This window comes from Panicum virgatum, chromosome 3K (assembly GCF_016808335.1).
Source record: "Panicum virgatum strain AP13 chromosome 3K, P.virgatum_v5, whole genome shotgun sequence".
In the NCBI taxonomy this organism is placed as follows: Eukaryota; Viridiplantae; Streptophyta; class Magnoliopsida; order Poales; family Poaceae; genus Panicum; species Panicum virgatum.
In genome coordinates this window covers 45,126,774-45,142,813 of record NC_053138.1, presented here as the reverse complement: position 1 = coordinate 45,142,813, position 16,040 = coordinate 45,126,774, and the positions used below count along the sequence as shown (strand labels likewise).

At 52.1% G+C, this 16,040-nt stretch overlaps 2 protein-coding genes across 2 annotated transcripts; one reads left to right on the top strand and one right to left on the bottom strand.

The window, feature by feature from the left end:
- The first annotated feature begins 2,553 nt into the window (after positions 1-2,553).
- On the top strand, positions 2,554-3,222 carry LOC120700946 (F-box/kelch-repeat protein At1g57790-like). The gene has a single exon (XM_039985138.1). It carries the CDS (start codon positions 2,554-2,556, stop codon positions 3,220-3,222), a length of 669 nt encoding a protein of 222 aa, XP_039841072.1.
- A 2,043-nt stretch (positions 3,223-5,265) lies between these two features.
- Positions 5,266-6,541, bottom strand: LOC120699324 (putative cyclin-dependent kinase F-2). The gene has a single exon (XM_039983287.1). It carries the CDS (start codon positions 6,452-6,454, stop codon positions 5,453-5,455), a length of 1,002 nt encoding a protein of 333 aa, XP_039839221.1. The 5' UTR covers positions 6,455-6,541; the 3' UTR covers positions 5,266-5,452.
- Between the last annotated feature and the right edge of the window lie 9,499 nt (positions 6,542-16,040).

Below are 16,040 nucleotides of genomic sequence, written 5' to 3'. Positions count from 1 at the left end.
GTCGTATCCAATTAATGCGACAGACGGGCTCTGCGAGGGTGCGGCGCAGACGACTACACTGTGTCCTCGGTAAAACGCGGTCTACAGTGAGGCCTAACAAAGGCTGCCCCGCGTGCCGTGCTGGCAGAGCACGCCTCATCCTCCCGCATTGAATGCGGTGGGTGAGCGAGTCTTCCAGTGGAAGACCCGCGCCCGCACCTGCGGGACACGTGGAGCCTCCGGACCTCCCCTGGCGGTACGCTGGCTCTACACGCATGGGAGGTCCGGACAGGCGCGGGGAGGTCCCGGACCCCTATGGGGGTCCGGGCCCCCGGCCGTCGGTTCGGAGCTCGCCCTCCTCTGGGGACACGTGGCGTCACCGGACCCGTCCCAGCGCGGGGAGCAGGTCCGGGGCCATTGGCCCGGTGAGGCAGGAGCCTGACCCGTGGGCCCGGCAGCTCGACTATGCGAGTACTACCCCGTTGCAGTAGAAATGGGTATCCCTGATACAGGGTACCGACACATATGTCAACAACACAAAAGGGGACACGGGTTCAAGGCCTGCATAACGACACCAAACCAAAATTTAAGGTAGAAATAGGTATAGAGATTCACGTCGTTTTTGGTGCAGTATTCTGGTAAACCAAATTAGACTCCAAAAAGTTCAGGACCGCGTGGAATCATGCCCTGGGATTCTTAACTCCTTGGCTGAGCCTGGTGATCCTCTCGTCGAGATCCGTGCATACGACTGGACAGGTTCTGCGGATTGATTCCAACTGGTAAGATTGTTGTTGATTGCGAAGTGGTAGCATCTGTGTACTGTTCTTCTTGTTCTCTAGAAGGAATAGATATCTATATATATCTATTATTAAAGCGAGTAAGGTTTCCATTTAATTTTTTAGTTTGGTACGTTGGTTGTTATTGACAGGTGGGCCTCAGTCCATTTCGTATGGAGTCGGACCAGCTCCCTCCGTCCACGACTCGATCACGTAGATCCGGGCACCAATATATGTATTCGATACTTATATCAACTTTATCCGTAGTAATGCACGGCCATAATTGCCTAGTATAGATCAAATACCTGGTTGATATTGCCGCTTCGAATCTGCATCGCTCCACTTGAGTCGTGAGATTCTTATATAGTTCTTCTGTTCAATATAAATTGATGCTGGCAATTTGAGTTTCTGCAATTTATTTGCATATGACAACTTTACTTATTTTCAATCAATGCTGGCAATTGTGATTTTTCTTACAGATTAGGGCAATGCTGCTACTCCTATAAGAACATATCACAATTTCTTGTTCTCTGCTTCCATTGTTAAATGCAATAGTGTTAATGTGTTATAATGGCCCTCTACTCCTGCCTGCGTTGGCTATTCTGAAAATTAGCCTGTGGCATGCAATCTCATCTATGTCAGGATGAATTCCCCTGATCAGTCATGACTCACTCTGTCTCCAACCATACATGCAGGATTGATAATTCAGTGTGAAACGGACAGGAAGGATATGGTGAGCACTGATGAAGAGGAAAATAACCAGAAACCTCCTTGGTCGCAATTGTTACCAGAACTGGTCTCCATGATATGTCATCGACTCTGCCCCACGGATGTTCCTCACTTCAGAGCAGTTTGCAAGCACTGGAATTCTTGTGCATTCCCTGTCTATCCAGCGGATTCCACCCCCGTTCTCATCAGCAACACCATCTCGGACTCTGGTCTGATTCGTTGCTATAGTCCCTACCTTAACAAGATGTTCATTGTCCGTACACCTCTAAGAGCTCTGAAAGCAGAATATTCTCAGCAGCTGCGAATGGATGGATTATTCTGAGGAGGCCAGACAAGACTGTCATGTTTGATAGTCTCTTGGATGGCTCTGCATTCGAGACTACTGAGTCAAGAGACAGTGATGGATACTTCTGGGCATCCAATGAAGATGGGACTGGCCGTGTTTAGTTCTTTTTGAAAAAAAAATTGTAAAAGAATCTTACCAATTTGGAGTACTAAATGAAGTCTATTTACAAATCTTTTTGTACAGATGGGTTGTAAATCGCGAGACGAATCTAATGATGCTAATTAATCTATGATTAATTATTAATTAGCGGATGGTTACTGTAGTATCATTGTTGCAAATCATGGGTTAAGTAGTCTTCATTCAAAATTAATTACACATCTATGCAAAAAGTTTTGTAAATAGACTTCATTTAGTACTTCAAATTAGCAAGATTCTTTCGCAAAATTTTGCATTTTTGCGTTTACGGGTGGGAACTAAACAGGGTCATATTTGACATTTATGCTTATAGTATGTACACTGCAAAAGTTCAGAGCTGGAATGGAGAAGGATGGAAGTATTTTGGTCACAGACGATGATGACAGCTCTGATGACTCCGACTCCGACTATGACTCGGGCTCGGACTCGGGATCAGACTTGGACTCGGGATTGGAGTTGGACTCAGATTTGGACTCCAACTCCGACTCCAACTCCAACTCTGACTCCAACTCCAACTCCAACGCACAATCTGACACTGACAATGACGAAGAAGATGATGACGAAGAAGTTGAGGAGGAGGAGGAGGAGATGGAGGATGAAGAAGACAATGTAGTAAACGAATCAACGGAGTTCACAATGTCTTACTGCAGCCCAGTAATGCACAGGGGGCTGTGGTACTGCCTTGGGAAAGAAAGAAGTTTAGGAGTATATGATCCCAAGAGAATCAGTTGGCGTGTTCTTCGCAAACCCTCCAGCTTTGGTCCTGAGTTCCGACACCAGAACTGCTACCTGGTTGATTCCAATCAGGAGCTGCTTGCAGTCTTGACGGGCAGGAATGGCACACCCATCCATGTGCTGAAGCTCAATGAGAAGGAGATGACCTGGGAAAGGATGGACTCACTGGGTAGCAGAGCAATCTTCACGGGAACACTGGCATCACTATCAATGGTAAAGCCTCCAAAAGCCATGGCAAACAAGGTCTACCTTCCCAAGTTTTATGGGCGCCCTCAGATAATCCCAGCAAAGCTCACCGCCTCTGGGGGTCGCCTCTTCTTCGTGCCAGAGCAAAAGGAGATGCAACATCCCAGCTCTAACAAGTCAGTTCATTCCTTCATGAGGGAATACGATACCTGTGTAGGTAAGGATGGCGCCTGGTGCTACGACCTGGAGTTGGACTCTGGGGTTGACAAGGAAATTAGTGGCTGCAAGAATATGCTGCAGTACATCTGGGTTCATCTTGGCCTTGCTTCACCGTGAATAGGATAGTTGGGAACAAGCATCAACCATACATCAGATCATTGCTCCAGTTTGAGCTTGAAAATTGATGTTACTTGGGCCTTCCGCAGTTGTTATCATCAAAGTACTTGATGGAGTATTTTTAAATACTCATCCGCAGTTTTTTCATTCGATGATGGCGTGAATTTTCTTCCATTTTTTATTTATTCATTCACAATTATTGATTGTATTTGGCAAGTTTACTGGGAGGGAATCCAGAAATCTCCTTTTCTCGTGCTTGTTCCAGGCTGGACATGTCGAGGGCCTTTCTCATGTTCCATCCTCTGTCTGCGTCTCTCTGCAAGTTACAGATCGTACCATCCTCTGTCTGCGTCTCTCTGCAAGTTAGAGATTATACCTGATGTAGCAGCAGCATTAATAATTAATACTAGCAACTTCATTTAGTATCACCAAACCTCACATTTCTGACCTGCATGAAAATTCTAATGTATGTGATATAGTTGATCGTACTCCGTAACAGCAGAGAGCTAATAACAGTTGCTAACGATAATGGCAAATCGAATGCTCTACAAAAAAAATACTGGACTAATCAGGAGTTACTGCCAATGTGTTCTATGCTCTACTTGGTTGTTTTAGTTGCAGACACAGATGTGTGTTCTTATACTCTTATTACACGGAAAGTGAGTAAATAATGTAAATTAGTCTTCAGATCGGGTCAAAAATCTTCTAGTGCGTAATCTGGGATGAACAAAAATGCCGCCTTGTTGTGCCGCTTTTGCACCAACAAATCTGCATTGTTTGTAAGGCGACTGATCCTTGGATGCAGTCTCTGAGATTTACTAAAGGATGTACCAGCCAGGAAACCATTGCTGCAAATCTGAAAAGAGTGAAAACCAGCAGCGGCAAAGGTGAAGGTCCCTGCTGACAGTAGTCTGAGGTTCATCCCTCTGGTGAGGCCTCTGGTATTCTGGTTGCGGCACCCGGTGTAGGCCTCTGAGACAGAGTCCCTTTCGAGAACTTGCCTGGGCAAGCATTTCATGGAGAAGACAAGAGTCCCACTGGGATTATCCTGGACGAGGAGAATCTTTGTTGGCTGTTGATGCCCAGATTTGGTTGACATGTTGCTGTCAGTTGTTACATGCACTTCCTTTTCTACTGCTTATCTTTACATTCAAGGGACTCAGTTGTAATCGCACGTGGTCCCTCGATAATCGCATTCAGGGAATAAGATGCTTTTGTTTGCAAATGGGCGAGGCTGGTTTGCCGAGGGACACCTCGTGTCTGCCATCCGGCCATCCCTGACTATCTGGAGGCCGTTTGCCACACATCTGTTATCCACAGCACAGGGATCGGAGCCAGCGACAGAAGAAAAGGTCTGATCAAACCGTGTCCGTTTTGTTTTGGCAGAGGCAGTGATCATAGGACTCGACATCAAATACGAGTACATGGATTGAAGTAGGCGACTATACAACCATCGCGTTTACTCTGAAGCTCTACCTTCACCTACTACCTTCCTTGTTTGCTGAATCGCTCTGCACAACCACATCGACTGTCATTGGCTCATCGCTCCTTTGTTTCCCCTGGAAGCATGCCGTTGTTGCTTCAAAGCACTAGTATTCACCAACCAACCAGTTGCATCTTTACTTTTTTTAGAGAGAGCCAACCAGTTGCATCTTCTACGGCATCTCTAGAAGAATCTTGCTGCCCCTTTTCACCAACCACGAAAGACGACGACAATCCAACGATTCATTATTTGGAAAGACAAAAGTCTGTATTTAGATCCGTAAAATAGTGGTAAAAAAGGTCACATCAGACACTGTGGCATACTGTAACACTTTTCGTTTGTTTATGGTAATTGTTGTCCTACCATGATCTAAATAGGCTCAAAAGATTTGTCTCGTCGTGTACATCAAAACTATGCAATTAATTTTTTTTATTTATCTATATTTAATACTCTATGCATGAGGTAAAAGATTTGATGTGATAGGTGAATAGTGAAATTTGGAGAAAAAAAATTTAGAAGTGAACACAGCCAAAGAAAAAGAAAAGAAAAAGAAAACTCCATTGTCTTCAAGATTCGTTCACGTTTACCCCAATTCTTTAGTGAGTCAAGGACGAGGTTACAGGATCGCCATCAAACAGATGCTATGCTACCAGTGTCTGACCTAAACTATACTTTCACAAATGAAAGAATTATTATTCTTTTTTGATTTACAAGCAATCAAAGAATCGAATGTGTTGTACTCGCGCTCTACGCTATGATCGCCTCGGCGACGCCGGCGACACTGGAAGCCATGGCGGCGGCGCAGGAAGCGGAGCGCAGCTGATCAGCCGGCGCGGCCTCGGGCGGCGCGGCGTCCGCCAACCACGGGCGCCGGAGCGCGTCCGCGGCGGCGAGCCGGCGGTCCGGCCGGCACGCCAGGAGCCCGCTGAGGACGTCGAAGCCTGCGGCCGAGAGCGCCGGGAACATCTCCCGGAGGCGGCTGGGGGGGCGGGCGCGGCGGCAGAGCCCCGAGCCCGCGCGCGGCAGCCGCGCGAAGCCCGGCCAGGACGCCATGTCCTGCATCCCCAGCGTGTCGAAGACGCGGTTGAGCTGGTCCATCTCCGACCTCCCCGGGAAGAGCGGCGCGCCGGCGAGGAGCTCGGCCATGATGCAGCCGAGCGCCCAGGTGTCGACGCCCGCGTCGTACTCCCGCGAGCCGAGGATGAGCTCCGGCGCGCGGTACCACAGCGTGGCGACGCCCGGCGTGAGCTCGCCGGCGTCCGCGGCGGCGGCGCGGGAGAGGCCGAAGTCGCAGATCTTGACCCCGCCGCGGGCGTCGAGGAGGACGTTGTCGGGCTTGAGGTCCCGGTGCAGGACGCCGCGGGCGTGCATCGCGGCGGCGCCCTCCAGGAGGCGCCGCACGACGCGGCGCGCCTCGGCCTCCGGGAACGCCCGCCCGGCGCCGCGGGCCTCCCGCTCGCGCACGACCTCCGCCAGGCTCCGCCCGGCGTACTCCATGACGAGGAACGCGCCCGCGCCGGCCTCGAGGTGCGCGGCGCGGAGCTCGACGAGGCACGGGTGGCCGCGGCAGGCCTCGAGGCAGCGCGCCTCGCGGAGGAACGCCGCCGCGAAGGCCTCCCCGTCGCCGCTGCCGGGCCCCGCGCGGAGGCGCTTGACGGCGACGGTCTCGCCGGTGCGGCGGTCGCGGGCCATGTAGACGGCCCCCGAGGCGCCCTCGGCGATCTTGCCGAGCCGCTCGTAGTGCTCCATGGCGGGTGATGGTTCTTGGCTCTGCTGCGGTTATCGGGCGGGCGCGAGAGCGGCGGCGGCGGAGGGGACGCGTGCCTGGTCACGTTTTTTATGGGGGCGCCCGCTCGGCCTTCGCGGGGTTCGGTTCGGCACGCGGTCAGCCCGCCCGGCCGTCGGTGCGGGCCCACGTGTCAGGCTCGCCAGTAAACGCGTTGACGGCTCCTCGACATTTCTTTTTCTTTCTTTTTTTTGAAAAAGAAAAGATAACCTTAACCTGGGAGGTTCTGGGGTTGGCTTGGGCGCATGATTACTCCTCTCCTAACTAGGCTTTTCTGAATGTGCCAAATTCGGCCGAATCCACGGGTAAAATTCCGGTAGACGTCGCTGCAGCATTAAGCAGGCCAGAGCTCAGACTCTGAACAAGCTGGCCACGCACGAATGGCTGAGGCGGCGCGCGCGCCCTGGGGGAAGGGAAACCAAGCCGTGACGGCCGTGGCCGCGCGACCACTCGGACTCGGTCCACGGCGAGGAGGAACTGAGGAAGGCATGCGGTTGGTGGCGCGCGGGCTTTCGGGCGGGCGGACACGAAACTTCTCGCGGTCCTCGTGTCAATGATTTTGATGCGGTCGCTCTCCGCCTCCGCGCGCGTCGGCCGCCGTGGTGACGCGCACATGGAAATTGCATCAGGGAACGGGGCGAGAGGCGGCGGCGTACTGATGTACAGTTGTAGTGTCTGTTTGTACATGAACAGATGCCGAGTTCCTACACCCACACACATCCTATCCGTTTCATAGATAGATGGCTCTGCTAGGGTCCGGATGTCCGAGCGCTAGCGTCGGGTGTGGTCCGTCAGCGGGTCTTGCACTCAGAAAATTTCCCACAGCGACATGTGTGAAGCGTAACTAGTGTTGCTCAGCAACATCCATCATGCAATGGTACGAGCTTCGAAACAAATGGAGAAAATACTATGCAAAGGATGCTTCATGCAGCAACTAGAGAGAAAAGAATCTGGCAAGAGGCTTGCAACATGTTGGAAGTGCATTATATTTGCAACAGGAAAATCTGCTACCGAAACATTCCAAATTAATTATTACAATTCGATGGATGATTTCTCATTACACACTTAGTGGCCTGCCGCAACATTAAAAAGCGGTGTACGCAACATTGGAATAAAACGTTTGAAATATAGAAAATGTAAAGCAAAAATAGTTCACAGCTCCATCCGATTTCGTGAAATTATGTCCACTCGATCTTTGACCAATCTCAAAGGAAAACGGCATGAAAATGGTTCCAGCAGATCATACAATTGTCAGCTGAATCACAGCTGCATCTACAAGCATGGAAAATTTGCGCTCCAACAAATTAAAACTCTCATTGCAACCTTCCAAAAAAGTCGAAGAAACATGAAATGAAAATTAAGCAAACAAAATATATCACCTTAAATTCTCAATTTCTTTGTTTCGACATCTTTGATCAACTTTTCCAACATCCGGAAAATCACCAATTGAAACATCCCAATTTAACATTGTAACATCCAGATTTAGTCACTACAAATCATAAATATAATGAACTACTGTGACACGAAAAATCAAGCTTACCAAAAACACCAATGCAGCTTCATCAACCAGCTCCTCACCATCCAAATCACTACCTGCCTATAGTATCCATCTCCTAGTTGAGTGAACCAATGTTAAGCAATAGGCATGGTGCTAGCTCTTGGTTTCCATGTTGAGGGAATCAGGCTCTTCATAGCCGCCTGGATCGATGCCTCCTTGCTAGAATCAGTTCACTTGGGTCACGATGGTCCGCGGGAGCCATTCATGTGCTCTCGAGGGCCGTGCACATTAGGTATGGTTGCAAGGCCACTCCCTGCATTGTGGTGCTCCTGGCCGAGTCGCCAACGGTGACCTCCACCACCCTTCTCGACGGCATGGACTCGTATCGAGGAGCTGAGAAGTGAAGAGGAGGAGAAGAGGAGGCTGCAGTACATGAAATGGCTTTGAGCTCGCTAGGGAAGAGGGACGCGGAGGCCGGGGCGGAGCCGATGTAGCGTCTGGTGGAATTTGAAGCATCGGACACCCTACTAGAAGCACTACACATTTTTCATTAAGATGAGAGAGAGTTAAGTTACAAGGATAGGTAGGTTCTGGAAAAAAAAAAACATACCCACAAAACCCACATGACACGATTACAAGGCTATAGTTGTGCGACCTGGAAGTGTACCCATGGCCACTACTACCGGCTCAAGTTGCTTGAACCCTGCTTGGAACTAAGCCGCCATCCTATATTGTTCTTTCCCGGTGGTTCTATCGTTCCTTTCTTTCCAAAGGAGGCACCACACCAGTACAATAAGGGAGTCCAAGCAGCGTCTGCCAGCCTTCTATATATTTGTTTTCTCCCGTCAGCCCACCATACCACAAGTTTGTCAGACTAGATGTTGGCACAACCGAGTCCCAACCCACCTTGCGCGGCACCTTGATCTAGATCTCCTGTGAAAATGGGCAAGCAATCAGTAAATAGTCAATCGTCTTCGGCAGCTGGGTGCAAAGTACACAGGAGTCATCGACGAGCTGTTGTCCAACATCTTTCATGGATCACAAACCAGATGAAGAATTTGCTTTTGGCTGGGGCACGTGTTTTGCGAAGTAACTTAGCTCCCTCAACATGGTGTTGTCCCATGAAGGACATATATGCGGATGAGGTGGAGAAGATCTTATCAGTAGTCCACTTCCAACAGATTTTATAAACTTGACCCTCCACCAAAGCGACGTCCCTCGTCTGATCCCAAACTTGGAAATATTCCAGAAGAACCTAACCAGTCAGTGCCCTGGTGATGTCCCTGATCCACTGGTCTCCCTGTCTTCGGCGATAATTCGCTACTTTCTTACTCTGGAGCCAACAACATTGCAGAGACATGGGGCAATATCCATCAAAGATTCACTCTGTTCACTATGTTGGTGCTAGAAGCTGCTGCTAGAGTGGTGTGAAAGAAAAACATTGTTGGCTGGCTGGTGCCTGGAGGTTGCTGCTGGAGTGGTGTTAGAGGAAAACACTGTTGGCTGGCTGGAGGAGCAGCGCAGCGAACGGGGTGATTGACCTTGCAGCCAATGATCGGTCCAAAACAAAGCCTTAAATCCATCTCCTAGCTCAATATAGATGGAGGCATGAAACATGGCTTGAAGAAATTTGCTCCTCTTAAGCAGGCAACACCTGCCACGACCGGGAGTCGTCAGTCCGCTGTAGCCAAAGCCATCTCATGCGAAATGCATAACCAAAAAGCTACAGATCAACAATTCCAAGACCCACCAGCTCCATGGATCTGCACACACATGGCCACGCCAGCAAGCAGTGCCCCCCCCCCCCCCCCCCCCCCCCCCCCCCCCCCCCCTCATTGAGCGCCCTGCCAAAGGAAGCCCCTTCTGCAACTGTCAATACGTTTTATTACCACGAGGAGAGATTGACCGCCAAAGCTGTATGGGTAGGTATAGCCGAAAGTGTGCTCTTTATTAGGACTGTTCTTCCAGCCTGCGGAACAACATATGCCAGCATTCCAGGTCGGCAACCTGAAACTCCCATCGCAACATGCCAAAATATTCGATGAACACGGAACAAAAACTAAGCAAACAAAATATATCATCTTAAATTCTCAATTTTCTTGTTTCGACATCTCCAATCACCTTTTGCAACATCCGAAAAATCACCAATTGAACACATCCCAATTTAACATTGTAACTACCAATTGGTCTGCAAAATATAGCAAGCATAGTGAGTAAAATTGTTGAAATTTTATAATGTATTCATATTATACATATATAGCTCATAGTCACCAACTACAAAATACTGAAGATATTAACAGACAAATTGTAGCCTTACAGCTGCACCACCAACTGGTCAATAATGTACACTTTACCCTTTTTAAAAAAAAAGTGCTTCTGCTTAAAAGGGATTGTTATATTTGTTGGCTTCTATGTGGCAGTGTGGCACCTAATTTGATTTGTACTTTTTCTAGAATATTGTGGCACGTACCTTGGTGGCTAACCGACTTGTTAGGTGGCCGACGTTTTCCTAATTCTGGTACAATAATATATTGTTGAACCATTGCTACAGATTTTTTATTTTTGAAAGGGACTGGCTTTACTATTTTATTAAGACGAACAAAAAAGACATCCCCTGGTAAACACAAAGAAGGTCTGGTTTAAACTTTATTATTTACAACAAACACATCCTTCGCTTTTCTCTTCAATCTGGTGGCAAAATAAAAAAAAGGAGTAAAATCATCCAAACGTTTGCCCAAGAAGGGAACGCTGCCCGCGAGGTCCCACGCTTCGCAAACATCTGAAAGTCATACTCAGTGGCTGCTAAGTTCTCTGGCAGATGCAAAGGTCAATTGTTAGGACATTGATTGTCATGCCCCATCAAGATGCAGTGGTACTAGAGAACTTGGGGGCCTGTACAAAATTCAAAGTTAGGCCCTACACAGCATGATCAGGTGGAGAGTAGAATTATTCAGAGGACAACAGATCTTTGGTCCATGTTGTCAGATCATGCATGAAAGAACAAAAGAATATATAGATGATACTGAGGTCCAGAGGGACCCACCAATAATTATTGTTTTGGAGAAACTGTGACATGGTAGGATTAGTATTCCTCCTACCATGTCACAAATGATCACAAGAGGCAAGCATTCTGCATCTCACATCCTCCCGTTCACAAGGCGCTGTTGCTTTCTCTGCAGCCAGTAGTTCAGGCACCCCGGGTGCGGGTAGCTTCCCATTACCTACAGGATCTTGTCCCAACAAATTTTTCTGCTGTGACCGAATGTTCCCCAGTTCTTTGGTTATAGTTCTAAAATCCAAGTCTTCAGTGCTTCCATAACTGAAGTTAGCACTTTTGTCACATCCCCTAAGGCTCTATTTGGATGGACTAAAGTTTTTTTTTAGATTGGATGGACTAAAGTTAGGTGCTAAACTTTAGCACATATTAGTACTCATAATTTCCTAAAGTTTTTAAGTCTTGTTTAAAATTTAGCACACTCCATTAGCACTCCTGTTTGGATGAAGTAATGCTAAATTTTAGCATTTTTGGACTGATACGACGTCGGGAACGGCAAGGAGAGCGCAGAGGAGATTTCAGGAGCAGGGATGACTGGGGAAGGGAACGGAGTGGATATCGGGGACGGGGCGAAGTCAGCTCGTCGCCGGCGAGGTCAGCTTCCTCGGCGGTGACCGAAGCCAGCTCGCACCCTGAACGGGAGAGCTTTATTCTTCGATGCAAAACTGATTACAATCTAGCGGTGACCTTTATAGCTGCAGATTCCGAGCACACTAACCGACTTAGATTCTCTTAACAGATAAACCAAATCTCCTAACAAACCAACCAACTAGCTAAACTTGGTCCCGTCGGCCAACTGAAAATCCCCCACGTCAAGCACCATTCTGGTGCTGCTTGTTGCGCCGCCTGTAATGCTTGCCAACGAACGGGTCGACAACACTTCCTCCCTCCCCGAGGAACAGCTCGTCCTCGAGCTGCCACTGGGGATACAACTCGACGAACTCCAGCAGGGGCTCCCAAGTCGCATCGGTCGCAGGCCGGCCAACCCACTGCACAAGCAACTGCCAGACGCCCAGGTTCCAATGCGCACGAACGACCTTGGCAGGCGTCGGTATGACCCGCCCATGCACCAAGGGTGGCAAGGCCGGAATCTGCGCCAGTGGCTCACCATGGAACTTCTTCAACATGGCCACATGGAACACGTCATGGATCTTCGCGCTGACGGGAAGGCGGAGACGGTAGGCCACAGTGTCCAGATGCGCCACGACCTGGAACGGCCCGTAGAAGCGAGGCGCGAGCTTGGAGGCGCGGACGTCGGTGATGCCGGTAGCTGTGCGGTGGTGCAAGCGAAGCCACGCCCACTCGCCAACCTCGAACGTCACCTCCCAGCGATGCTTGTCATGCTGCACCTTCATGGCGTCCTGGGCCAGCAGAAGGCGTTCACGTATTTCCTGGAGGAACTCATCACGGTCACGCAGCTGCTTGTCGACTGCAGCCGCCTTTGCCGTGCCGGGCGTGTAGTGGAGTAGTGTGGGCGGCGGGCGGCCGTAGACAACTTGAAACGGCGATGTACGAAGGGCCGACTGGTACGACGTGTTGAAGCAGAACTCAGCCCACGGCAGCCACTGCAGCCAGGACCGTGGATGATCACCTGCCAAACAACGAAGATACATGGCGATGGTGCGGTTAGTGACGTCCGATTGCCCATCCGTCTGCAGGTGGAACGCCAAACTCAGGAGCAACTTGACGCCGGCAAGGCGGAACAGCTCGGCCCAAAAAGTGCTGGTGAAGACGGGATCACGATCGCTGACGATGGATGTGGGAAACCCGTGGAGCCGCACAATGTCAGTGAAGAAGGCGCAAGCAATGGAGCTGGCGGAGTAGGGGTGGCTGAGAGGAATGAAGTGGGTGAACTTCGAGAAGCGGTCCACCACCGTGAGGATCACGGACTTGCCCCCGACCTTCAGAAATCCCTCGATGAAGTCCTTGGAGATGTCGCTCCACACCGTCTGCAGCACCGGTAATGGCTGCAGCAGGCCAGCCGGGTGCAAGTGCTCCGACTTGTTGCGCTGACACACCCCACAGCCGCGCACATAGTCCCGGACATGGCGGAGCAGATGTGGGCTGAAGAACGCGGCGCGCAGGCGTTGCACCGTCTTCTAGATCCCCTCATGGCCCATGTCGTGAGCCTTGGCCAGGAGACGCGGCCACAGGGTGGAATCATCCGGGACGAAGACCCGACCGTCGAACAGGAGGAGGCCATCAGCCAGCATCCGACCGGCCGGCGCTGTCCCGGGCGCCAGCTGGTCGCGAAGCTCCTAGGCACGCGGATGTGCCGCGATCTCGGCCTTCAACTCGTCGTAGAGGGCGAACGTTGGCAGGTCCAACGCGTGGACTGCCAAAGGATCTTCGTCGCGGCAAGAGAGAGAATCGGCCGCCGTGTTCTGCTTCCCGGACCTGTATTCCACCGAGATGTCATAGCCGAAAAGCTTGCTGACTCACGTATGCTGAGGGATCATCGTGAGCCGCTGGTCGAGGAGGTATTTGAGGCTCCAGTTGTCCGTGCGAACCGTGAATGCCCGCCCCCACAAGTACGGGCGCCAGTTCCGGACAGCTTTGACGAGACCGATCAGCTCGCGCTCGTACGCCGGCAGTTTGGCGTGCTATGGGGCCACCGGTCGGCTGAAGAAAGCCAGCGGCCCATCGCCCTGGTGAAGGACGGCGCCGAAGCCGGCGCCGGAGGCGTCGCAGTCGACGAAGAAACACTTGGTGAAGTCCGGGAGCTGGAGCATCGAGGCCGACATGAGCGCGGCCTTGAGGTCGAGAAAGGCCCTGTCGGCGTCGGCGTTCCACCGGAAGGCCTCGCGCTTGAGCAGCGCGGTGAGGGGGGCTGCCACGATGCCGTAGCTGGCGATGAACTTCCGGTAGTAACCGGTGAGCCCGAGGAAGTCGCGGAGCGCATGAACGGAACGCGGCCGTGCCCATGCCTCCACCGCGGCGACCTTGTCAGGATCCATCGCCACGCCACCCGCCGAGATGATGTGGCCTAGGTAGGCGACGGATGGCGCGCCGAAGAAGCATTTGGACTGTTTGGCGAAGAGCTTGTGTGCCCGGAGCTGCTGCAAAACTGCTTTGACATGCTGTAAGTGTTCCGCCCAGGAGCTACTATAAATCAAGATGTCATCGAAAAATACAAGAACAAAACGGCGCAGGAAGGGGCGAACGACATCATTCATGAGCGCTTGAAATGTGGCTGGCGCGTTCGTGACCTCGAACGGCATGACCAAGAATTCGAAGTGCCCATGATGCGTGCGGAAGGCCGTCTTCTCCACATCGGCTAGGTTCATGCGCACTTGATGGTAGCCGCTGCGGAGGTCGATCTTGCTGAAGAACTTCGTGCCCTTGAGCTCGTCGAGGAGCTCGTCGACCACCGGGATGGGGTATTTGTCATTGACGGTGCGCTCGTTGAGAGCACGGTAGTCGACGCAGAACCGCCACGTTCCATCATGCTTCTTGACAAGTAGCACAGGGGAGGAGAATGTTGATGTAGACTCCTTAATGATTCCCTGCGCCAACATGTCTCTGCACTGCCGTTCCAACTCATCTTTGAGAAGCTGCGGGTGCCGATACGGACGGACGGCGACTGGGGCAGTGTCCGGCAGGAGGTGGATGTGGTGGTCATGCCGGCATTGAGGAGGCAGGCCGCGTGGCATGGCGAAGACGTCCTCAAACACCACAAGCAGGGTGGGGAGCAGGTCCTGTGTGACCACCTGTGCTACCGTCGAGGCGTTCGCACTGCCGGCTCCACGCCACAGGATGTCGCGGCCGTCACGCCAGATGCCCATGGTGAGGGCGGTGAAGTCCCATGTGATGGGACCTAGTGTACGCAGCCACTGGACGCCGAGGATGACATCGAAGCCGTCGAGGGCGAGGGAGTAGCAGTCGATGCGGAACGGCACGTCACCGATGTCGACGCGCGTGGCGAGGTAGACCCCTTGGCTGGGCACCCGGTCGCCGTTAGCCACCTTGACAGAGAGCCCGGGACGCACGGTGATGTCGAGTCCCAGGCGCTACACGATGGCGTTGTCGACGAACGTGTGGGTGGAGCCAGTGTCGACGAGGGCGATGAGGTCGGTCCCATGAATGCGAACGTGAAGCCACATGGTGTACTGCCCTACCGACGTAGATGCAATCCCAGTAAGGGCCGCAAGCGAGATGCCCAAGTCGCTCTCGTTACCGATGGTGCCGTCGTCATCGGAGAGCTCCAGAAGGTAAACACCCTTGGCGGCACACTTATGGTCCTTGGAAAACTTCTCAGGGCAGAAGTAGCACTGCCCGCTTGCACGCTTCTCGGCGATCTCCTCCGGCGAGAGGCTGCAGAACCGCTGGCGCGGTTGGTCATCGGTCTTGGCCGTGCCCCCAGGTGCCGGAAGTGCCAACTGCTGGTGGCCAGGGCCAGGCGGCGCCCGTGACCGGCTCGGCGCATGAACGACCCCGACCGCAGCCGCCTCGTGAGCACGGCACTCGTACGTGCACGCCAGGCTCATGGCCATCTGAAGATTGGTTGGCCGCTGCAGTTCGACGTCGGAGGAGAGAGGCTGCCCTACGCCTGAAGTAAACAGATCGATCTGGTGTTGCATGGTGAGATCAGTGCAGTGGCATAGGAGGGCAAGGAAACGACGTTGGTATTCCTCGACCGAGCCCGACCGACGGAGGTTCGTCAGCTCGCCGAGTGAGTTGGAGCGGATGGGCGGCCCAAACCGGAGGTTGACGTACTCCACGAAACGCGCCCAGGATGGCACGCCGACATCGCGCTCCAGCTGGAAGTACCACTCGGCCGCCACGCCATCGAGGTGCAGCGTCGCGGTCCGGACCTTCTCCTCCTCCATGGTCTGGTACCCTTGGAAGAAGTGCTTGCACTTGTTGATCCACGGCAACGGGTCCGACTCGCGGTTGAAGTGTGGGAAATTGAGCTTGGGGTATCGCGGTCATCGCCAATCATCATCACGGCGACCGTGACGACCCCGACGAAAGCCGCCGCCGACGTCGGAGTCGT

What these genes read in the sequence shown, in the direction of transcription:
- LOC120699324 (XM_039983287.1), bottom strand. Translation starts at nt 6,454, where the DNA reads ATGGAGCACTACGAGCGGCTCGGCAAGATCGCCGAGGGCGCCTCGGGG.
- LOC120700946 (XM_039985138.1), top strand. Translation starts at nt 2,554, where the DNA reads ATGGAGGATGAAGAAGACAATGTAGTAAACGAATCAACGGAGTTCACA.